The following is a 22,710-nucleotide window of genomic DNA, read 5'->3' on the forward strand; positions in this document are numbered from 1 at the left end:
AGCGCTAACATAGTCAGGCTAGCAACGCTAACCGAACCGAACCCCGTTACAAACTCACCTGGTTGCTAGCGTCACTCCCCCAATCTCTCTAAACATCCGATCACGTCCCTCTTCCAGCAGGGAGCCAAACCGCTTCTCACACCCGCCTACCAGGCCCGTTTCGAGGCTGACACGCTGCCCAGCAGCTGGCTCGTCATCTCCGTCCCGCAGCGGGTGGAGGAGCTCCGACTGGATGGCGGCGGAGGCAAAGTTAGCTCCGCTCGTTGCGCAGCGGCTGAAATCACAATCCGGTCGCCAGAAAGCGGACGATACAGAAACGGTTGGAGGCGGTTGAGCGGGCCGAGCGGATTCTCATTCAGAGGACGAGATGTTTGTGCCTGGGCTGGGGACAGAGGTCCCGCTGAGCTTTGTTTGGTTGGTTAGGTCGGAACTAATGAGCGAGCGCTGCTGGTTTCCAGAAACCGGAAGTGGTCGAGTTGTTCGAGACATTCTCCGGATGTTTTTCCTCCAAATCATTAAAATAAAAGCGTTACTGTTTATTGAAGCGTTTTTTTGTTTGTTTTGATTAAAAAAAAAAAAAAGAATTAATTATAATTAATTTATGAAGAGTAAGCCGAGCAAACAGTACAGTTAGTAATGTAAAAAGTAATAAACGTAAAAACCAATATCATACCTATCTCTAACATAAAATGTTTTGTAAAGAAAAATATTACCTAAGCTAAATATACTTTAATTATAAATAAAAAACGAATTATATTGCAACTGTCTAATTATTTAGAATAGAATATACTTTATTGATCCCCAGGGGAAATTGCTTATTTGTAGAAAGCTACTCCATCTTAGGTAATAAATACAAAGTTTGTAAAATATATAAACCTAAAAGTGATAAGTTCAAAATGACTAGATATAAACAAATAAATAACAAGCAATCACATGCAATATATTAATCAATAACTAATCTATAAATGAGCGCAATTGTTTATTTAAATTGTTGATTTAAAAAGGGTTTGTTTACTAAGGCCAGTTTAATGCGTTTTAGCTACACTTTGTTTTGTAGTGTTTCTATTTTTGATCAGAAAATAATGTTCATTTTGTCTAATGATCTCCATAATATAGACATATAAAACAATGAAATATATTATGTTCTACATAAAATTATTGGGTAGGGTTAGGGTTAAAAAACAAACAAAAAAAACTCATTTTTGACAAATTAAAAGTTAACTTGCCACTTACAACATGGCGGACACACTGACGTTTCGTTTAGTCTGTTCAGCGCACTGTCCAATGGCGAACGCCCGTCTTGCCACACTCCTCATGTTATTGGATAGCATCGTGAACAGGTGGTGCTAATGCTGAACGGTAATTGGTCCATTCCTCAGGAACTCTTGTGCACTCAACTGAGACACGCACACTCGTGAGGTTGGAGAAGGACGCCAACATGGCTGAAGCAGAGGGGAGCGAAGTTACTTCAGGAGGAATTTTCCAAGAAATCTTCACCTCCCCGTTGAACCTCACCCTGCTCAGCCTCTGCTTGTTCTTGTTGTACAAAATCTTCCGCGGCGACCGGCCGTCGGATCTGGGTGAGGTGGAGAAGCCTCTGCCTAAAATGAAAAAGAAGGATTTCACTCTGGCAGAGTTGAAGCCTTACGATGGAGTGCAGGATCCGCGGATTCTCATGGCCGTTAACGGGAAAGTATTCGACGTGACCAGAGGAAAGAAGTTCTACGGACCAGGTAAACGTCCCTAAAAGCTGCGGTTTCCTCCCGCCTTCCAGCATCTAAGCTGGCCTGAGGCGACAAGTTTCCAAGGTTTAAACAGCTGGTTAATTTCCGTGCTCTGGGTTTCGGGTCGTTTATTTTAGTTTTTCTGCTGGAATGTGGCGTCACACCCCTTTAATCTGATTTTTATTTTAAAGCGGAAAGGCTGTGGCAACCTTTAAATCAGAGATCGTCTATGAACAAGTTCACTCCTTCTCCAGAAAAAGACCATGGAGTGTCGCAGAGCATTTAAAGTGACAAATAATTAGTATTATTGCAATCAGATGATTAAGACTCATTTACACTATTTTCTTAGTTGTTGTTTTCATTTTTATTTATTTAATGTCTTTTATTTAATGTTCTTATTAAATGAATGGTTGAATTGACTAAAACTTTGAATTGATTGTAATTTGAGGTTTTTCTAAACAGAAATCACATTGTTCAATTTGTGTGCATAAGAAAAAAAACACACACTTACTGATTCCAATATCCTCTCAACTTAATGTCATACCAGATTATATCAGGTACAGCAGAATGAAATAGTTTGTTTTCTGTGAGTAGCATAATCCATAGCATCAGTTTTTATTTTTGAACATTATTTTAGGTTCAAATTCTGACACTAAATCCCTCATTTGTTGCTCTTTAAAATCTCGCGTGCGCCTTTTTATCACAGAATAACATCTGAATGTTGGATTTACTTAATGAAGTCATTTTTTCCAGGGGTCACAGGAGTGTTTCATACTCAGTTGTACCTGTTTGGTTTTTATCTTATCTCATTCTGTAACCTCTGCTGTGCGTGACCTCTGACCGACTGGATAACCGGCGGCCATCATCCAAAGTCTGCAGCCCTGGAGTTTAAATCCCAGCAGGAGATCATGGTTTAACTGATTTTCATGTTTTTAACGTTTTTGCATAAAGTCATTTTTCACAGCAGCATCTGCAGCCTTGAATGTGTCTAAAAGAGGCAAAGAGCCGCTGTTAAAACTCAACAAACATCAATATAAAGGAAGTTTATAAACTGAAATATCATAAATATTCAAGTTGAAGTTGAATATTTATGATTCTAATGCTTCAGATTATCCGTTGCATTCAGTGAGGATCTGATAGTATGACGCTTTCACTGTATTGAAATATTTTAAAACAAAATGAATATAGCATGATATTTTTATTTGAAACAGAAAAGTAACTTATATTAAAATAATATAAAATTGGTTATGTGTTAATATTAAAATTAAAGTCTTTGACCAGGAGCCATTTATGCTGCTAGCGCTAGGCTAGCACGTTAGCTTTACTTATATTTACCCAGAATGCCCTGCTCTGTAGTCCACTTCCTGCTTTTGGAGCAGTTTCCGGTCCACTTGGCGTTCACATTCAAACTGAACCCAGACCAAGGTTTAGAGGACCAGAGGTCAGAGGTTGATTAGAGTTCACACCTCACCAACTGGACTTTGACTAGGCAGACAGAGCGGAGTCAGGTTAAGGCTGAAGGGGTCTGGTTTCTAGCTCCCCCTGCTGTTCAGCCTGTGATTAGCAGATAAAGCTACAGAAACGTTTGGTGTTCTGATCAGCATGCAGACGTTTCATATATATTCACAATTTAAATAAATGATTTTCATTCATCAAAATCAAACTAAACACCAAGCCTGTAATAATAACGCCTTATTCTGGATGATTAATTGCGCCAGATGTTTTTATAATTAATATTGTTAATAATAACAATAATATTGTTGTTTTGAGATCATTTTCCAGTAATATATTGGTAATAATGGCGTAATAATAGAGCAAAAACAGACTCTCACAGATCAACAAACTTTAATTTCTAATGAACATTTAACTCTGGAACTCAAATACATTTTAAATATCTAAAATAAATAAAACAGAATCAATAAATAAAATGAATTATGAAAATTATCCCTAAAAAACACTAAACCGAAAACTTTATCATCCAGTTTTTGGTAGGAAGAGAAAAACAATAAATCATAGAATTGGAAGTTATTGATATGACTTTAATTTGTGATGTGATGAGTTGATTTATCGATGGTTGTGGCCGGCGTCCCTGCAGACGGGCCGTACGGCGTGTTCGCCGGCAGAGACGCCTCCAGAGGCCTGGCCACCTTCTGCCTGGACAGAGACGCCCTGAAGCCGGAGTACGACGACCTGTCGGACCTGAACGCCATGCAGCAGGAGAGCCTGGCCGAGTGGGAGACGCAGTTCACCAGTCGGTTTCCTTTCTACTCATCCATTTTCTGTTTCTGATCATTTTGGAAAAACACCTGATTGGTTGTGAGGTTTTAGTGATCAGAACCAAGCGGCTTTCAGGTTCACCTGATCCAGACGTCCTGCTCACATTATCAATAAAATAATCAGATTTCACATTTCATATTTATTCGTGTCCCAAATTGGGCAACAAAACATACCAAAAGGACATGTAATACAAATCCATAGGTAATGTGAAGAGTGCAGCGGGTGTTTCTTATCACTAGACCAGGTGCAATCCCCCCACCTGGTCCTGCAGTAAGATGAGACATTGCTGCAGGAACAAAGGAGAGCTTCGACCTGCTGCTTTTTCTACTAGGAGTCTGAGTCTGTAAAGGATGAGAAGCATCAGCAATAATGGCTTTAGTTTTCCTCATGATTAGTTTTCTACACTGTTCTGTTAGTGATTATTGATCAACTCCTAAGATCTTATTGCTAGTATGTTTTAATCTGCTAAGGGAGTTTTTTAAAAACACATAATCAACACGTGTTTTAATCTTTCTGCTTCAGACTGAACCTTTTTAGTTGTTCCTAACTCCTGATTGATCCTAACTGGGACTGAAGATAATTATTGTTTTACTTATTGATTAATCGATTAATCAGATCAAATAAACGGGCATTTCTGCATTGAGCTGCTTAAACCTTTTTCAGACATTATATTTACTGTTATTGCATTTTAGGCAATAAAATATTTATTTTCTTTAAGAGAGGAATCAAGTTATTTATTTGCATCTTTTAATGGTTTAATACATTAAAAAACTAAAGCAGCTAAATGAAAAGTTAGCCCATTTTTATCATGTTAATCAGAATCACTGGAATAATCTGTGACTCAGCCAAAGATTATTTCAGTTTCCACTGGAAAAACCTTTAAATCCTGAAACCTGATGGGTTCTGTTGCAGTGAAATACGATTACATCGGGAAACTGCTGAAACTGGGAGAAGAACCGAGCGAATACACGGACGAAGAGGAGGGAAAGGACAAGAAGAGCGACTAGGGGACGAAGAGGAGGACGAAGAGGAGACTGGCCTTACCGTTTGTAGCGCCTTCGCTCTGAGCTTCAGGACTTTCTGAGAAAACATTTCCATTTCCTTCAGCTTTGGACCAATCACTGATCTCCGTTTCTTCGGGCCGTTAACGGTGAAGCGCCGTGTTTCTGCTCAGATCGTCTCGTTGTGATCGGTTTCATCTGAACTCAAACTCGGCTGAATTGGTGAAAATAAAAATGTGTCAGAAGCTGCTTGGACTCTTTCTGATGAAAGCCTTTTAAAGACGATAAATTAGCATAATTATTGCAGATTAAATGTTAAGGAAGCTGCATGTAGGCGGAGTTACAAACAACTGATCTGGACTGTTTTGTACATAATCGATTCCCAACCTGAACAGAAACGGTTCATTCAGATTTCTGCTGTTTTCTCTGCTTTTACATTGTGAGACATTTTCAACTTTTGCTTCTTTTTTATGTTTAAGATGAAATATAATCATTTGAAGACTTGTAATGACACTACGCTCTGAAACTACAGTTGTAATAAACTGCTTCTGTTTTTATTATTTTACCACTAAATCAGGATCTGATCTTTACATTTATTCTGGTTACTAAAATGATCTTCTGATGGTTTTAAGCTCAAACTCATTTAAAGTTTATTTTTCTGTTTTGCTCTTGTTTTACGCATTTAATTTGTTATAAAATGAAGCAATATTTTCCTGTATGTATGCATTGGGTCTCTCAGACATAATCTCTGAATCATATTTTGATTTAATAAAGAAAAGTTTAAAATGACCAGCTGGGTGACTTTTGTTTCAGTTTCTTAAAGTTAAACATTTACAAATTAAGTAATTTTTTTTTTGTTGAGCAGATATTAAAGCGGATAAAAACACCAGCGATTAGCCTGAAACCTGGAGTAGTGATGACCTCTGACCTGACCCTTCACAACCACATAAAGACGGTCACAAAGTTGGTCTTCTATCAGCTGAAGAACATCTAGAGCGTCAATGCCGTCAGGGAAAAATATAAAATGATAAAATAATTGATATTGCTATTTTCACCCTGTGGTTTGTACTATAAAGTATTTTTCACTTAGCTTAATCAATTCGGATTATTTTTTCTTCAAAATCGCTGAGTTTTCACATTCCCATTTAAATGTTTGGAAGCAGTTTTTCCCTTTGATGTGGAGCAAAGACAAAATGAATAATATCTACATGTCCAGGTTTGATGGAGTTATTCTACGGCGGCTATGCATGACGTAAATGAATATGTCAGGCTTTTATTAAATTTCGCATGCTCAGAATTTCCTTATGTAAACAATAACATGCAGGGGATCTATGTTTGTAAACATGATTATGATTAAGTCGGAGCCTCATGCGTTTATCTTCAGTCGCTTTGATTCCTGCAGCAGCGTCTGTCCAACAAATCAATCCTCCAGCTGCAGCTGATCCAGAACGCTGCTGCTGGAGTTCTGACCAGAACCAGGAGGATAGAGACATAAACCCAGTTCTCCAGAACCTCCACTGGCTCCCTGTAGCTCAGAGGATAAACTTTAAATCCTGTTAGTTTATAAACCACTGAACGGATCAGAACCACAACACATTAAAGATCTGCTGCTGCTGCTGGATCAACCTTCCAGACCCATCAGGTTCAGGTTCTGGTTCTGGTTCTGCATCAGAAACACTGAGATCCTTTAAATCCAGACTAAAAGCAGCTGGTTAGAGTTTTACTTGAAACGTAATCAATAATCAATTTAACGATGGAACTCGACTTAATGTCCCGATTGATTGTTGATTCTGTTTCATGACTTTGTGTTTCTATGATGTAAAGAAAAGCTGCTGAAACTTTCTGTACAGATCAAATTAGATTTGATTTAGTTTAATACTTTTTATGATCATCAGTTAATTTAACTTTATAAAAATAATTTTAAACTGTAAATGTAAATTAATGTTTAGTATCAAATATATTTAGAACAAAATTAATACTGAATGTTTTTCATTTTTTGCATCATGTTTGTTGTATTTTATTGTGATTTTATGGGACAAAACAAAGAAGAGAATATTTATGAAGTGAATAGTAAGAAAGGAAAAAGGTTTTTCAATTTGTTTTAAATGTCTTTGTATTTGCTGGTGGTCAAACTTTGATGCTCTGGGTCATGCAGAGTGAAGTTTGGTCAGATTGGATGGAGCAGGACTTTTCAAGCCTCACTGCAGATTCTCCATTAGATTTTAGTCTGGACTTTGACTGGGCCATTTGAAGACATGGCTATTTTTGGTTTGGATCGGCTCTGACTGATTCTGCTGCTGGAAGGAGAAACTTCAACATGCCTTCCAGAAAGGGCCAGTCTGTAGCTCTATGATGTAGCAACGCATCCCCACAGCATGATGCTGCCACTACCATGTTCCACCACTGAGATGGCATGCAGAAAGTTTCTGACACATCTAGGCCAAACAGCTGTAGTTTAATGTTTGCTGTGTTCCCTATGTTGCTCAAATCAAACTGCAGATAATAGTTTTTAATCGTTATTTTCTGGAAACTGAAGTAGTTTCCAGAAAATGACTCATAGTTTTCCTGTAAGCAGATTCTCTGCTTACTTTTAAATGTTGAGACAGTTCTTTAAGGTAAAAAGTCAACAGACAGAGGCAACATGCTGGACAGGTGAGAGAATTGACTGCATTAAAAGCAGTAAAATATATATGCATTTCAGTTAATTCATAAATGCCTTAAAAATCAGTTTTTCCTCATGCTACAAATTAGAATATCAAACATTTTGTCTTTGTTTGTCTTACATTCGTAATTCAACTTATTTAGAGGGTTCTAATTAATGTGTTGGATCCTCTAAAAGTGAGCAGGTCTAAAGTTATAAAATAAAAACTTCAGAATATTTTTACTGGACTGAACAACAGAACGTGAAGTATAGATGTTACAGTAACATATCGATATTTGTAGCATATCTTCACATACCGCTAGAAGTTTAAATGTTCTCATCTCGGGCAATTTAAGGCCACAGCAAAAACTATTCCTGGTGTATTATAGAATAAAAAAGGTAAGTGTCAGAAGTGGGATTCGAACCCACGCCTCCATTCGGAGACCAGAAGTCCCGTTGATACGGAAGGTTTGATCCTTGAGTCTGGCGCCTTAGACCACTCGGCCATCCTGACACAGTCACATTGTAGAAATTTCACTATATATTTAATCCGTCTCACAGACTTAAGTGTTTTGATTTTGCATATAAAGCATTATTCCATTATGATGTCTATGTGGAAAATGACGTACATGTGTTTAGTTAGGTGTAGGGCGTACAATACTTTTAACGGTTAGTTTTTCTGTACGCATGCGTATTGTAAAAGTCCCAGTCATGCGGCATTGAAGTAACCAGCTCGAACGGAAATATTTTAAAGAACAGAACAAATGTTTTTGTACATGCCGTTTAATTGTGATTGTTTTATTCATTTTAGCTCATTGAGTTATTACAGGGATGGTATTTAACATATACTTATTTAAGTTGTAGACTATACAGTTTTAGAACTCATTCATGTGTTAAAACTACGGTACGTGAACGCCTCAGCTTCCGGTATATCTGCCTCTGACGGCCATATTGGACTTTTTCAAGGGTATCTGAAGACGCTAAGCCAGACGAAATGTACCGGTTTGCGAAGACTGTAGCTATCCTCGGAGGTAAGGAGACCGCTTTCCTTTGTAATTTATATCCTATTTTATGTTATTAGATCAAAGATCAGTCTATTATCAATCAACAGAAGGGAGTAATAAGGTTTTTGGTCGTTTGACCGCCTGCCGTTAGCTAGCCACCAATAGCATGCCCTATGGAATCCTGATGCATTCACACATTATGTGTTTTTATGTGTTTTACTGCATAAAACACATAAGCCCGGGGTTCTGGTAATTCAAATACACAACTTACATTGGTGAACACAGTACGGTGTACTAAGTGTTTTCCAGCTCGGTGTAATTAAGATTACAGTTAGTTTGAAAATGTTAGTGTCATAAAACACAAGCATTGTTGTTCCTGCGAAGTCAATCAGGACGGAAAAGCTCACAATAATTTTTCTTAAACACGTTAAAATCTACTGTAAAATAAACAATTGATTTCAGAAGTGGGTTTGTAGTTTCTTACAGGACTGCACTTCAACTTTTACAAATGAAAAATGTTTCCAAGAAATATAAATGCTATCATTTTCAGGAAAAACTTTCACACCAAAACGGCCTTTTACTAGTTATACAAACTTATTTTAAATCCGTGGTTTATTCTTGTTTTATTTGCAGAGTCCAGGTTATCTTTGTCTCATTTGTATTTAATGTGTTTTTTTATCTAGATGCATATAATGTTCTACATTGCTCATTTAAATCTCTATAAAAGGTTATTCTGCTCGTTCAAACTCTAAAAATCTTGTACCTCTATAATATGTTCCTTTTCATTTGAAGACGAGTTAAACCTATGAAACTTTTTAAAGTAAAGCGAGTTATTATTTTAGTTTTATTGTTGAAGTAACCAGATTGACTTTTTTTATCCATAAATAACGTTGATGTTGACATTGTGATTGGAGTTGGGCGAATGCTCCTCAGACTGTCTGCTTGTGGTTTCTGGAAAACGTATTCTCCATCAGTTTTTAATTTTGCAAAGCTTCATTCTGATTGAGACTTCTATTTCTGCTTTTACACGTTTATAATTAATGGTAATTTATTGTCCATGACACCCACCTGATCTCTTTATTTCTTTAGTTGATGATGCGTAGCCTCCAGGATTAAACCCAGGTGGTGTCTCTCTGTCTCTCTGCAGGCCGGGCCGGGCGGCAGCTGAGGCATGGATCCACCGCGCCTCAGGACTTCCACTCCAAGTACGGCATGGGAGTTCTGGTCAGTGGCTCCGTCTTCTGCACCGCCGTCTGGGCATATGTAAGTAACAACAGAAGCTTTTATTAAAATATGCAAATCAGACAGATTCTGATTGATCCTCTGAATAAATGAATGTTGGATATCAATTTAAGGGAATAAAAACTGGAGAAAGTTTAAAGACAGTAAGAAAGCAAAAGCCTTAGTTTGGAAAAAATGTGATTAGTTTTAATCTGCATTTTACCCAAATGTTTTGTGGAATTGTCTTTATGTAATTTTTGGTGATGATGATTTTACTGTCACCTATTGACATCAACTCTTCCCTCAAACAGAGGAAATATTTTTCTGAGTTCATAAATCTGCAGATACTGAAAAATGTGGATTTATTATTAAAAATGTAGATTTCTTGTTTTGAAGAAACTTATGGAAAATGTTTTAACCTTCACTGCATACATTTTCTCCTTATAAAATAATACAAACTGTCAGTCATACATTATTTCAAGGTGACAGTTTTAGGATTTTATTTATTTTTTCTGATGGTATAATATTCAAGTATTCATGCTAGAGGCCACAACACCAACGTCACCTGCACAACACGCTTTCCGTTGTTAATTTTGACCGCTAGAGGGCAGCAAAAGGTTGTTTTCTATCATACATTACATGAAATTATGGCAAAACTCTTGTCATTAAAAAAAAAAGAAGAGAAAAACTGGATTTTATTTTGCATTGAATGTAAATCAAAGGTCTGCATGGTGCCATGTTGAGCTTAACCTTTCGATTGTTCTGCTTTACGTGTGTCATGTCTGTTATTTCTTTTATAACTTTTATCTTTAAAGCATACAAATGAAGGTGAAACATTATTTATCCTGGACATCAACACGGGGCCCAAAATTTACCTGGAAAATTACAAAATGATCCCAGTCAATGATCTGAAATCTGAAATGTGTTTAAATCTTTGGTCTGAAGACATAAAACATTTTAAAACCTGAAGCCTGAGCTGATTGTCAGACTTTATTCCATCTGGTGTTAGTTTAGTGACCTTTTGTTACTGGTGGCTGTGCAGGTTCTGACCCAGACGGGAATCGTGTGGAACGTGTCTCCAGTCAAGAGAATGACGCCCAAACCGTGGAGAGACGCAGAGTGAAGAGCAGCAAGCGTCTGGATGGACACACATGATCTGTGTTCACATGGAAATTTCTCTTTATTCCAACAAACTTTGTTCAAATAAATTGATTCCACTTCTCTGCTGTTTGAAGGTTGTTTCCAGGAAAGAACAGAAATCTTCCTGCTTATATAAATGACTTGCAGTATATTTTCAACGTTCAGGAATAAAAATCTGTTAAAGAATATAACTCTGTTTTTATTTGTATTATTTTCCATTGGTTCTTTGGATACAAAGTCCTGCTGGAAACTGCTGAGATGTTTCTTATTAAACACATTTAATTCAACTGATTGATTGATTAATATGAAGCAAAAACCTGCCAAAATAATTAGGAAGCCATCTAAAATATGCTGCAATGAGACTGACAGATGCAGTACTTGCTTTAATGTTTGTTTTTCTGCTTCAGTGTACCAGAGTTTAACTGGTAGCTGATATCAAAAAATGTAGTTTAATGGGTTAAAACTGGATTTATTTTATAAAACAAAAGCATTTTAAATGTAGAAATACCAAGATGTAATGGCATTCATGATTTATCAAGTTTATTAACTGGTCGTATGTTTAAAATACTGCAACTCGCATAAGATAAAAATGTTTCTTAAGAATCTACTTTAAAATGTATAAAATTGGGATTCCACTTATAAGTCACGGAAAACTTTATTTAAAGCTTATTTGTAAGATTTGTGCAATATTTATCGGTAAATCCTTGGTCAAAGCTGAATGATTATTTGCGAGGCATATTAATTTAATAATACATTTTAAACCAGACAAGTATGCAGTCGGAGGTTTATTCTAAAGCAAACCGGCCACCGCTTCAACTCTTAAGAAAACTATCATATATATTATATTTAATTTACCTTTAGTATTTTTGAGTTAATCACATCAACACATGAAGATATACTGGTTTTTTATATATTTTATAAAGATCTGCTGGTACAGTTACCAGACAAAACGAAGAATTCCGTCAGGAGACGTTCATCCCTCTAATCCAATCAGAACACACCAGTTCTAACCGTATTCGCCAATCAGACGCCGGGGGAGAGATTTGCCCCGCCTCCACGCTCTTCCTTTGCTCTGCTTTAAGGTCACCAGTGACATTCGGTAGCTAACTCGCCAGCAGCCGGGGGAAGCGGAGGAGAGCCAGTCAGGACGGTGAACGACAGAACCAACCGAACCAGCCAACATGTCTCTCTCCAACAAACTCACTCTGGACAAGGTGGACGTCAATGGGAAGCGGGTCATTATGAGGTGGGCAGTTTAATGTCGCTTGTAGCCGCGGCAGCTCGAACAACAGCTAATGGGGAAGGAGCCGCCAGTTAGCTGGCATCCATCAGTTCGGTAGTAATGTCTGTCCGGTCGGTATGTTGGGACTCTAAAGTGATGCTTCACTGTAGCCAAGCAGAGTCACAGGAAGTGAATCAGTGTGTCGTCACGTTTTCCGTCCCCGTTACGTGCTTGAGAGGAGAAGCTGAATGGATGAAACCTCTGCATTAACATGCTGCTCGGCCTAACATTTAATGTCAGAAACACGGTCCGGTTTGAGGGATACGGAAGGGGATTAGGGCCATTTAAGAAAGTCAAAATTCCTTAAATTCAACCAGTTTAGAGGTTTTTATAAGAGATCTGCCAATATCGGCGTTTTTTGCGTGGGTAGCTCTGAAGGGACCGATTTATTTCTTACTTAATTAATAAAAGCATTAAAATGAACATCTCCCATTTTTTTGTCCATAAACCCGTCACCTAACTACACCTCCTTAAAATTCAGTGAAATGCATAGAGAACGTTTTGATCCAGAAATTTGAGTATAACACAGGGTTGTAGCTTTCTGGCTTTTTATGTCACATAATCTATATTTATGTGATGTCAAAACCAGATCAGCTGAAAAGAGCCCAAAGTGCTTTCCTCCGAGGAGTGGCATCCTGTCTAGATGTGCTTCTTGCTCCGTTTTATTGGATCCTCAGTCTGTTGGCGAGCGTTTGAAACCGACACCATGTGTGGAAATGTCAGAGGGCCATGAGGGTTTGCTCAGTGTAGGACAAGGTTCACGTAAAGCCAGCACTGCTCGGCGTTAAAAGGTCATTTTCAGTCGATTCCAGGCCTGTAGCAGCCTGCCACATGGCTGGTGTTTCATGGATTGCTGGGTTTGGAGAACGTGGCTGGGCCCGACTGAAGCAGCAAGGCAGGCTGCTGCAGAAACCTGCAGCGCTGGAGCAAAACGTGGCCAGAAACCTGAAAACAGAGTGCAGGAGTTTATTTTGTTCTTAGTTTGAGGACAACTTGGAGAAATATTTCCAGCATCTTCAGTTCTTGGTTTTATCAGCCAGTTTTAGTTCTGATATTTTTAGTTGGACCAGAGTACTGGTCTAGTCCTGTTGATTGAGAAAATCAGACACTTTGTGGAGATAATTTAGAAATATTTGTGCTTAAGTATTTCAGTAAATGTGACTTTTTGTTAGTCTCCACATCAATCAGACTTTAACTTGACATCAAGTGTGGCAGCAGTACAGTAAAAAATACTGCCCCCTGCAGGTGGGAGTTAGCATTACTTAAACTCAATGTTTTTGACCATTTTTGTGGAAAACTTGAATTAAACTTAGTTGTGGGGATCTGTTGATTTTGCATGAATTTCCACTATGGTGAAAAACTGGAGAGTTTGATGCTATTTGGTCTCTGGAGTCCTGAGGGCCACTTAAAAGGCCTTGGCGGGCCGGGTTTGGCCCCAGGCCTCAAGTTTGACACATGATTTAGAAGCAGAGCAGCTAGATTTCCTGAGAGGAGCGAGCTGAAACATTTGATTAAAACATTTTCAGTTATTCCTGTAAATGCAGAGTAAGCGGCATGAAATGTGTCAAAACGATGTAATTACAGAAACTGTTCTGTTCCAGAGTCGACTTCAACGTTCCCATGAAGGACAAACACATCACCAACAACCAGAGGTTAAACTCTTTCTATATTTCAACTCAAATATTAACCAAAGTGAACCATAATGAGGCAACTGCCTGTTGATCTGAACTGTTCTCAGGATCAAGGCGGCAGTGCCAAGCATCCAGTACTGCCTGGACCATGGGGCAAAGTCCGTGGTTCTGATGAGCCATCTGGGCCGTCCTGACGGGAACGCCATGCCGGAGAAGTATTCGATGGAGCCGGTTGCTTCTGAGCTCAAGACTCTGCTGGGAAAGTGAGAGCTTCACCGTAAAACCTTTATTTTCTTTTGTTGTTTAAATTGTAAATGAACACGTGTAGAAGCTAAGCCCCGCCCCCACAAAACTCCACGAAAGTGGGCATGACCAAGAGACCGATGGGCGTGGCCAAGATGATGAAGCACTGATGCTAACTTGCCAATTTTGTTGCTGTATTTAGCAACTGTTAAGACTCCTAGTGACTTTTTTTTAGTGACAAATTTAGCAACTTTTTTTCTTGTTTTCAGTTTTCGGAAACTTTGGCAGCAACATGTGAAGTTGCTGCCTTCTGTTAGTGTCCTGAGTGAGAGCGAGTCGCTCCCATCAGCTGCGTTTTTCTGCTGATGTAAGGAAAACTTTGACGATATTATGCTAATCTCATAAAACAATTTTGCAATTGTTGAGTTTCCATTAAAGAAATGCAATTAAAATCAGACGTGAATAAATGTAACCCGATAAGTCATAAAAAAAACATGCAGCGCCATCATCCTGTTGTCTTCTTCGTGGTTCCCACTAGAAAACATGTTTCCAGTTCTCAAAAATGAACTAATTTCAATGCAGTGCAGAAAAAAACTCCTCATCCTGATGCAAGAACTATCAAAGAAATTTAGGGGTTTTTTTGATTTTGTTTTTTCAAAATTGCCATTTCCGTTGAGCAAACTTATCTTTGTGACTTCAGTTTAGTTTCCACTGACGGCGGGAAAATGAAATCCTGCAGTGATTTGATCTCAGTTTGCGAATTATTTTCATACCTTTCCTAGTTCTTCTAAACTTCTTAAAGCAGAATAAAGTTTATGATTCTCCTAAAAGTTAGAATAAATTAGATCTAATATTAAAGTTGTTGAACTTTGACCCCTTAAACAGGAGTAGGAAGAAACTCCAAATGGTCCAGTTCCTGTAGGACTGATGTTTGTTCTGACGTTTCTCAGATTGGTCCAAAGTCGGTAACCTGCAGGGAAACCCAGCAGGGGAGCTGATGGTTGTGTGTGGCGTTCCTCAGGGTCGTGACCTTCCTGTAGGACTGATGGTTGTGTGTGGCGTTCCTCAGGGACGTGACCTTCCTGTAGGACTGATGGTTGTGTGTGGCGTTCCTCAGGGACGTGACCTTCCTGAAGGACTGCGTGGGTCCGGAGGTGGAGGCGGCCTGCTCCAACCCGGCTGCCGGCTCCGTCATCCTGCTGGAGAATCTTCGCTTCCACGTTGCTGAGGAGGGCAAGGGCAAAGACCCGGCTGGGAACAAGGTCAGTGGAGCATTCTACTGGTTAAACAGGAGGCGCAATATGTTGAGTAATCATTGAACATATTTGGATATTAATTGATTTAACCAGCAGTAGGAAACAGAAATGGGCCAGGCTCTAGTGACGGGCAGATGAAGCCTCACTGGGTGTGTGGCACATTCCCCAAACTGTCGACTCTGCGTTGCTGTATCACTCAGTGACACCTGCTGGATTTAAAAAGTAATTACAGGCAAATTCAATAAAGACTGGAAGCTGTTGGGTCTATTTTAGTTCCTAACCTGCAAGGAATCAACCAAAAACACAAATTGCTTTTCTGCAGAAGAGGGAAGCAGAGCCAGACGCGGAGAACCGCCGTCAAACACTGTCTGTGATCAACTCCGCCGGCTCTTCGTCCCCAACTGACTTTTATTATGATTACAAGGAAGGAAGTTGGGCTTTTTCACACAGTCACACAAAGAATGGATCAAAGACCTTTACTACAGGATGTTCTGGAACCTTCTGTGGACCTGGCCTTACCAGGCACCAGGCTGACCGTTACCAATCAGTTTCACAGGAAGCTGTTAACACAGGAATGTGTTAATGTTTCTAGCCTCCAGGCAAACATCCTAAAAACACTTAATAATGTACCACAAGAGAAAAGAGTCAAGTAAACAACAGACAAAATAATAATATGAAAACATAACCTCTCAAATAAACTCATAAGTAAATGAACTTGGATAATTTGTCTAACAGAAAGTGACTGAACACGGTTCATTCACGGTTTTCTTTAGAAACATCAGCTGCTGTCACAGCTTTGGGTCCGTTTACAAACCATTTCCTTGTAATTACATGCAGTGATTTGCAAAAGCATGAAAATACAAATGAACACAATTAATCATGACAAACTGAACTGATAGCAGATGGTTGAGGTGGAGGTCCAGTTCAGTCTCCTGCTTTTGGAAACACCAGGATTTATCCCCCAGTGTCTACCGGTGGGTCCCGAGTGTTCTTCAGTCCCTGGCTTTGTTTTCAGTTTCACTGAGCGACGCTCTGAGTTTTATGCCTCGATTTATCCAAGTGCAGATCTACATCTGCACTGAAAGTTGTCTCCTTCCTTCCCTAGTTTCCTTCCTTCTTTCTCTCTTCTTCATGGTCTTCATCACCCTCTTTGACCTTTGTGACCTCTGCGACTTTCAGACCAAGGCCACCCAGGAACAGACGGACTGCTTCAGGGCGTCTCTGTCCAAGCTGGGCGACGTTTACGTCAACGACGCGTTTGGGACGGCGCACAGAGCTCACAGGTGAGCCCAGGCTCAGCAGGAACATGGTTTGTGAAACGCCGTATTTAAGCTGCGATGTCTTGGTTGTTTTCCAGAGTTTGGTTGTGGAAATGGAAACATTTTGTTTATTGTTTGAGTTGCAAATCCAGGTGTAGTTGCAGGTGAGTGGGCGGAGCTTCCTGTCTCTCGTCACCTGATTACAGCTCATATAGTGGCCTTTCAGTATCACACCTCAACGTATTTTACGGTGATTTCAGTTTTGGTTGGGTTACACAGCAGCTTCCATCCATGTGGAAAAATGTCAGATGCAGCAAAGCGACCGTCTTCCAGGCTTTCTGGTTTCTGTCGTCATGGTAACCAAGTCCCGGTTTTCGTTGCTGAAACAGGGAAACGTAGCGTACCGCTGTGACGATCCTGAGAAACCCGACCAGACTAACACTGTGACCTGTCCCCTCAGCTCCATGGTGGGGGTGAACCTCCCCCACAAGGCGGCGGGTTTCCTCATGAAGAAGGAGCTGGATTACTTCGCCATGGCGCTGGAGAAACCTCAGAGGCCGTTCCTGGCCATCCTGGGAGGGTGAGAGGAAGTTCAGCCGTTTATTCTGTTTCTACTTCCTGTCAGTTTGTGCTGCAGATTTAAATCCTTCCTCTGTCCGACGGTTGACGTTTTAAACACTGACATTACTGTGAAAGTCTGACTGCAAACAGAAAACTTTAACTTTCATCAAACCTGATGGTTTTCACTGCAGACGCACCGATCAGTTATCAATATCTGTATCGGTCCTATAGCCCATCCATAAGGCCGATCTATTCACTCTAATTCTATGCTCTGAATGAATATAATTGATGGTGGCATACCGCCACAATAAAAGCCCCTCACCCTCAGAATTAAGTTTATTAGTGTTAAAAAAACAAAGTGTGTTATATACAATATATGGCCTGTTCACTTATATTCAGCATAATCGGTTCGAAATTCAGTTTAATACCATCAAGCATTTAATGTAACTTTATTTTGAAAATCCACCACTGTCGATGTGTTTCCCTTCATAACATCGGCTGGTACCGGGCCTCACTGGTTCTGGACTAGAACTTTCAATAAGGGCTCACTGGTTTCCCACTGGTTGTTTCCCACTGGTTGTTTCTGACTGGTTGTTTCTGACTGGTTGTTTCTGACTGGTTGTTGCCGACTGTTTCCCTTGCAGAGCGAAGGTGAAGGATAAGATCCAGCTGATCAACAACATGCTGGATAAAGTGGACGAGATGATCGTCGGCGGCGGCATGGCCTTCACTTTCCTCAAAGTTCTCAATAACATGGAGGTCAGCGTCACTTCCAGAACCAGAACCAGTTCTCCTGAAAACCCGAAAGAAAGCTGAACAAATGTACTGTTTTAGAGCAAATAAATCAGGATTTGACTAGGACAGATTGTGTTATTGTTGAGTCTGATGAAACCTCGGTGTGTTTTAGATAAACTGCAGGTCGTGACCTCAGTTCAAACTTTACTGACTCAGTTGAACAGAATCTGGTTCCTGGGCGCTCTGTGTAGATTAGAAACGTCCAGATTAGCAGAAAGTTCAGCAACAAAAAGGAAACATGAAGCAAGAGGAGGTTACAGGTTTGACAATGTTGCATCATGGGAAATGAGGGCGTGACGTTGGAGCTGATGATTTTCTGGTTGGGAAAGTTTTAATATTCAAAGTGTTTTGTAATAAAGTTTATAGAGTGTGATTAAAAGCCTAAATATGGAAAACATTGACAGTTGAAGCCTGATATTTAAAGATGTTATTATTATTAAAGTTAAATCTGATTATTTTTAACTGCTGGCTAAAATCATCTATTGTATTTTTATTTGATAAATAATAGAAAACTTGGCAGAAACATTTTAGGTTTTTCTTTTAATCGCTTACGGTAATTTTGTTTTGAACACAAATATTTATTATTCCTAAAGTTTTACCGACGTGTCAACTGGAAGGTCGGGTTCAGTTTCTTAAAGTAAATATCATTTGAACTGGGGGATTTTCTTTGTTACAGTTTGTTTCTCAGTCAGATGAGTAGGTCGAGACGCCTCTGTTTGATGATGAAGCCAAATCTTTATTTTTACTCTAGAATCTTTATTTCTGGATCAGATCGGAACGTCTCTGTTCGACGAGGAAGGCGCTGGTATAGTCAAAGACCTGATGACGAAAGCCGAGAAGAACGGCGTCAGAATCACGCTCCCCGTCGACTTCGTGACCGCCGACAAATTTGACGAGAACGCCGCCACCGGCTCCGCCACCGTCGCTGCCGGCATTCCCGCCGGCTGGATGGTAAGGAGAGGCCTCGGCCTTTGACCTTTGACCTTTGGCCTCGGGTGACCCCCGGCTCCTGCGGTCCGCAGGGTCTGGACTGCGGCCCGGAGAGTTCCCGGCTGTACGCGGAGGCGGTGGGCCGCGCCAAGCAGATCGTCTGGAACGGGCCGGTCGGCGTCTTCGAGTGGGAAAACTTCGCCAGGGGAACCAAGAGCCTGATGGACAAGGTCGTGGAGGTCACGAGGTCAGGCTGCGTCACCATCATCGGTAAGAACCGCCGGGTCGGATTCTGATGCCACAGAATCTTTGGGAAAAGATTACTTTTCTTTTTAAAGTCGTAATTTTAAAATTCCTAAACAAGAATTAAAAAGTTAAGATGCTGAGCTGCAGAAAGGAAACGGCCGAGTTCCTCAGAACAATCAGATCCTTAAAACTGTCAGATTTTCTCATTAAAGCAATTTTTCTAATGATTTTCCGACTTTATTCTAATATTCACTTCAAACAGCTAAAACGTCACATCGTTCAGTTTGACTTTAACTTTTGGTTTTTCATCAGCTTAGGTCAGGAAATGATTTTATGGTTGAAGCAGCGTTTTTATTTGAATCTTTATGTTCATCTTCACATGTTGAGATTCTGCTTGTTCTCCTTCGTTTTCAATTCAATAAATGAATAAAATTTTACTATTAAAGTGAATAAAATCGGTTTCTGACCAACAGCTGATTTCTGTTTGTGTTTCTGAGGATTTGATCTCTTGTCTGTAAACTTTAGCAGAATAAATAAATGTTTATGATAAATGTGTAATAAACGGACAAAGGCGTTTCCTCTGACGCTGTTCGCTTTCTGTCCAGGTGGGGGCGACACTGCTACCTGCTGCGCTAAGTGGGACACGGAGGACAAAGTTAGCCACGTTAGCACCGGCGGCGGCGCTAGCCTGGAGCTGCTGGAAGGTGAGCGCCACCAACAGGAAGCAGTTGGGAGCATTTAGGAATTTCAAATTAAAATACAAGCAAATAGGGATTATTATGGGTCAGTAAACACTTATTATTATTATTATGATAGTGGTGAATAAATGTCTCCATATAAACCAACAGCGCCACCAGCTGGTCAGTCGGCGCCAACAGGAAGAAAAACAGCAAATGGAAAATAAATATTAAATAAACTAAAACAACAAGCTGATTATTTTGGTCAAACGTTAAAATAAATTAACAAACATTCATTTAAATTATTCAGAAAGTTTAACTATAAATTTGAAAAATGACGTAAAATAAAGTGTAGAATTGGACTGAATAGATCTGACCTTATGGATCGGGAACTGATACCAATCTAGAATTTGCTTCTGTATCAGGACCGATATTGATATCGGATCGGTTCATGTCTAATATAAACTCTATAATGCTGATCTGTTCTCAGGTAAAGTCCTGCCTGGTGTGGACGCGCTCAGCAGCGCCTAGACGCCTCACTGGAGAGAGAGGGAGTGTGTGTGAGTGTGTGTGTGTGTGAGAGGTGGAGATCTCCTGAAGCATCATCATGACCCCCGACCCCAACCTGCCGTCTGTCCCGCAGAGCGCCGACCTTTAACCCTGATTACTTTCTAACTGCAGATGTTCTCGGCTGCGAAGCAGCAGTAAGGTTTCTCCTTCCTGAGGATCAGAGTTTACGGTTTCTGTAGAGCTTCTCTGTTAACGTGGCGATCATAGATGTGGCCAGCATAGATGTTACTTCCTGTCTGATCTGTTCTAATAAAACCATCTATGTTTAAAAAATAAATCGGCGAACAAGTCCTCATTGAGCGTCGGGGCCGTGCTAAGACAATACAAGTCAGTCAAAATATTAGAGAATAAAGTCACATTACAACTTCTCAGAATATTTTGACTTTATTCTCGTAACTGTATTTCCTTGTATGGCAGCATTATTCCTCCGTAATAGTCTGTTGAAAAACTGAGTTTTGTCATCGCATTGTTTCCATTAAATAGTTAAAATCACGTAAATGAGTTTGTTCAGGCGATAAATCATTAAAAACACGGAGCCCCAACATCATTGCACCACTTCCTGTTTTCTTCTTCATGGTTTCCAGCAGTAGTAACTTCCTGTTGTTGCTCATGTGGCTCGTGATGAAGAAATTCTTTCTACTGCAGTTTAGCATTATATACCAATTTTAATACAGCTGGAAGAAAAACACTTCATCGTAGCATAAAAACATTTGATCTTTTTTTTGCCCCAAAGTTTCCATCAAGCAAATTTATTTTAATAATTAAAATTTGTGCATTTATCTGGTCAATGGAAATGCAGCTAGTGATGACTTTAACTCGATGAGAACAAATCTTTTCTCATTAACCCGAACTAAAGCATAATTATAAAAGACGGTTTTAATTCTGTAATTCAAAATTGTCTAAACTTGCAAAAACGTTGTTGATGTTTAGTTTATTCATGCAGAACCTTTCAAAAGCATGAATTTATTTTGTTTATTAATTTATTATTTCATTTAAACGCAGAATGATTCATTTCTGTTGTTTGGGTAAAACTTAAAAACTTTTTTTAATAAATTGGGATTAGATGGAAATTAGCAGCTCATCTATAATCTGATGTATTTTTATGAAAATGCAACATAATGTGACATTTTCTCTCAAATCAAACAGAATAAATTGAGTAACAAACACAAAGTTGAAACAAATGAATAGATTTATTTGTTCACCGCTAGGGGGCAGCACCTGCTGGTGTATTTACAAACAGAACGTTGTAAATGAACCGGACGTTGCGTAATGAACAGCTGCTATTTGCTCGTGATGCGTTCAGGTGCACTCCCCGTTTTCGTTCACATAGTCCGGCTCATCTGTCGAAGAAAACAAGCCGAGGAATTATCTTCAACCCAAAATGATTTCATAAAACATGCAATATATTTAAACTGTAGAATTAATAGTTTAATTTCTGTTTTCTGAAAAGCAACACATTTGTTGGATAAGTCTTTAACTTTGGAAGATGTAAATAATAAAACATTAAAATAAAGCTGCTTAATTTGGTCTCAACTGTTATTAAAATCCAAATATTGAAATTAGATTTTCTTCTGTTTTATTTGCTTTTTTTCACCTTGTTGTCGCAGGTAAACATGGTGGTATTTTATTAATAATTGTTGCTCTTTTATTTTTCAACCATTTCAAATCTCTGGCTTTATTGTTGTAGTTATTTTACGTTTAAATCGGCAGCATGTTGATCTGTAGCTGTTACATTTCTCAGCTCAGTGTCTTTGGTGTAAATTTGCTTTAATAAGTTGCAGATGATTAATTTAAAGACGATAACTCACCATCGGCTTGCTGCTCCAGGAACTCTGTGTTTTCATAATCGTCATCTGTTTGGAGGAAAAGCGGCGTGAATGAATGAAACAGATTTCAGCCTTAAACTTCAGACTCTGTTTTACCTTCTGCGATCGACAGCGACGGGAAAACGTTCCCGTAAACGCCCGGATTCAGCTCGCCGTCTGGAAACACATTCATGTCGAAAAAGTTCAGCAGCTCATAGTTATTCAGCTGGAGTCAGTTACCATGGAAACCCAAAACATTTTGTTTCTGATTTATCAGTCAGATTAAATCAGGATTAAAATGTTAAATAATAAAAATGTCTTCTCTTATCGGGCACTATCTGCTTCCTGTATGTTTATTATGAAAACCTGATCAAATCAAGAGGAAACAAAGTTTAGTGTTTCAATAACTACTCACCAGGTAAGCCGCTCTTCTCATTTACATATAAA

At 39.3% G+C, this 22,710-nt stretch overlaps 4 protein-coding genes and 1 non-coding gene across 6 annotated transcripts in view; 3 read left to right on the forward strand and 2 right to left on the reverse strand.

Moving 5' to 3' along the window:
- rab24 (RAB24, member RAS oncogene family) overlaps window positions 1–478 on the reverse strand; it is a 32,363-nt gene extending 31,885 nt beyond the window's left edge. Inside the window, exon 1 of one of the 2 annotated variants that reach the window (XM_028031197.1) lies at window positions 59–478. The gene's annotated coding sequence lies outside the window, so the exon portion shown is untranslated. The remainder of the gene's footprint in view (window positions 1–58) is intronic. The other variant, XM_028031198.1, reaches the window with a different exon arrangement.
- Window positions 479–1,397: 919 nt separating this feature from the next.
- pgrmc1 (progesterone receptor membrane component 1) lies at window positions 1,398–5,788 on the forward strand. Its single transcript, XM_028032010.1, has 3 exons — window positions 1,398–1,733; window positions 3,820–3,975; window positions 4,914–5,788. Exons 1-3 carry the CDS (start codon window positions 1,439–1,441, stop codon window positions 5,006–5,008), a joined length of 546 nt encoding a protein of 181 aa, XP_027887811.1. The 5' UTR covers window positions 1,398–1,438; the 3' UTR covers window positions 5,009–5,788.
- Window positions 5,789–8,047: 2,259 nt separating this feature from the next.
- trnal-caa (transfer RNA leucine (anticodon CAA)) lies at window positions 8,048–8,157 on the reverse strand. Its single transcript has 2 exons — window positions 8,120–8,157; window positions 8,048–8,093 (listed from the first exon to the last, which is right to left on the reverse strand). It is a non-coding gene; the product is annotated as a tRNA-Leu (tRNA).
- A 362-nt stretch (window positions 8,158–8,519) lies between these two features.
- Window positions 8,520–11,199, forward strand: cox7b (cytochrome c oxidase subunit 7B). The gene is made up of 3 exons (XM_028032586.1): window positions 8,520–8,674; window positions 9,795–9,910; window positions 10,911–11,199. Exons 1-3 carry the CDS (start codon window positions 8,638–8,640, stop codon window positions 10,989–10,991), a joined length of 234 nt encoding a protein of 77 aa, XP_027888387.1. The 5' UTR covers window positions 8,520–8,637; the 3' UTR covers window positions 10,992–11,199.
- Window positions 11,200–12,076: 877 nt separating this feature from the next.
- On the forward strand, window positions 12,077–20,735 carry pgk1 (phosphoglycerate kinase 1). The gene is made up of 11 exons (XM_028032615.1): window positions 12,077–12,254; window positions 13,892–13,942; window positions 14,029–14,184; window positions 15,282–15,426; window positions 16,600–16,703; window positions 17,140–17,259; window positions 17,885–17,999; window positions 18,807–18,986; window positions 19,058–19,235; window positions 19,817–19,915; window positions 20,379–20,735. Exons 1-11 carry the CDS (start codon window positions 12,190–12,192, stop codon window positions 20,417–20,419), a joined length of 1,254 nt encoding a protein of 417 aa, XP_027888416.1. The 5' UTR covers window positions 12,077–12,189; the 3' UTR covers window positions 20,420–20,735.
- Window positions 20,736–22,710: the final 1,975 nt, after the last annotated feature.

The sequence above is a fragment of the Xiphophorus couchianus genome, chromosome 11, assembly GCF_001444195.1.
Source record: "Xiphophorus couchianus chromosome 11, X_couchianus-1.0, whole genome shotgun sequence".
NCBI lineage: Eukaryota > Metazoa > Chordata > Actinopteri > Cyprinodontiformes > Poeciliidae > Xiphophorus > Xiphophorus couchianus.

What these genes read in the sequence shown, in the direction of transcription:
- pgrmc1 (XM_028032010.1), top strand. Translation starts at nt 1,439, where the DNA reads ATGGCTGAAGCAGAGGGGAGCGAAGTTACTTCAGGAGGAATTTTCCAA. An exon ending in AAAGAAGTTCTACGGACCAG is followed by an intron (nt 1,734 to 3,819) that starts GTAAACGTCCCT and finishes GCGTCCCTGCAG; the next exon opens with ACGGGCCGTACGGCGTGTTC. An exon ending in GTGGGAGACGCAGTTCACCA is followed by an intron (nt 3,976 to 4,913) that starts GTCGGTTTCCTT and finishes GTTCTGTTGCAG; the next exon opens with TGAAATACGATTACATCGGG.
- cox7b (XM_028032586.1), top strand. Translation starts at nt 8,638, where the DNA reads ATGTACCGGTTTGCGAAGACTGTAGCTATCCTCGGAG. An exon ending in GACTGTAGCTATCCTCGGAG is followed by an intron (nt 8,675 to 9,794) that starts GTAAGGAGACCG and finishes GTCTCTCTGCAG; the next exon opens with GCCGGGCCGGGCGGCAGCTG. An exon ending in GCACCGCCGTCTGGGCATAT is followed by an intron (nt 9,911 to 10,910) that starts GTAAGTAACAAC and finishes GTGGCTGTGCAG; the next exon opens with GTTCTGACCCAGACGGGAAT.
- pgk1 (XM_028032615.1), top strand. Translation starts at nt 12,190, where the DNA reads ATGTCTCTCTCCAACAAACTCACTCTGGACAAGGTGGACGTCAATGGG. An exon ending in AAGACCCGGCTGGGAACAAG is followed by an intron (nt 15,427 to 16,599) that starts GTCAGTGGAGCA and finishes TGCGACTTTCAG; the next exon opens with ACCAAGGCCACCCAGGAACA. An exon ending in ACGGCGCACAGAGCTCACAG is followed by an intron (nt 16,704 to 17,139) that starts GTGAGCCCAGGC and finishes CTGTCCCCTCAG; the next exon opens with CTCCATGGTGGGGGTGAACC.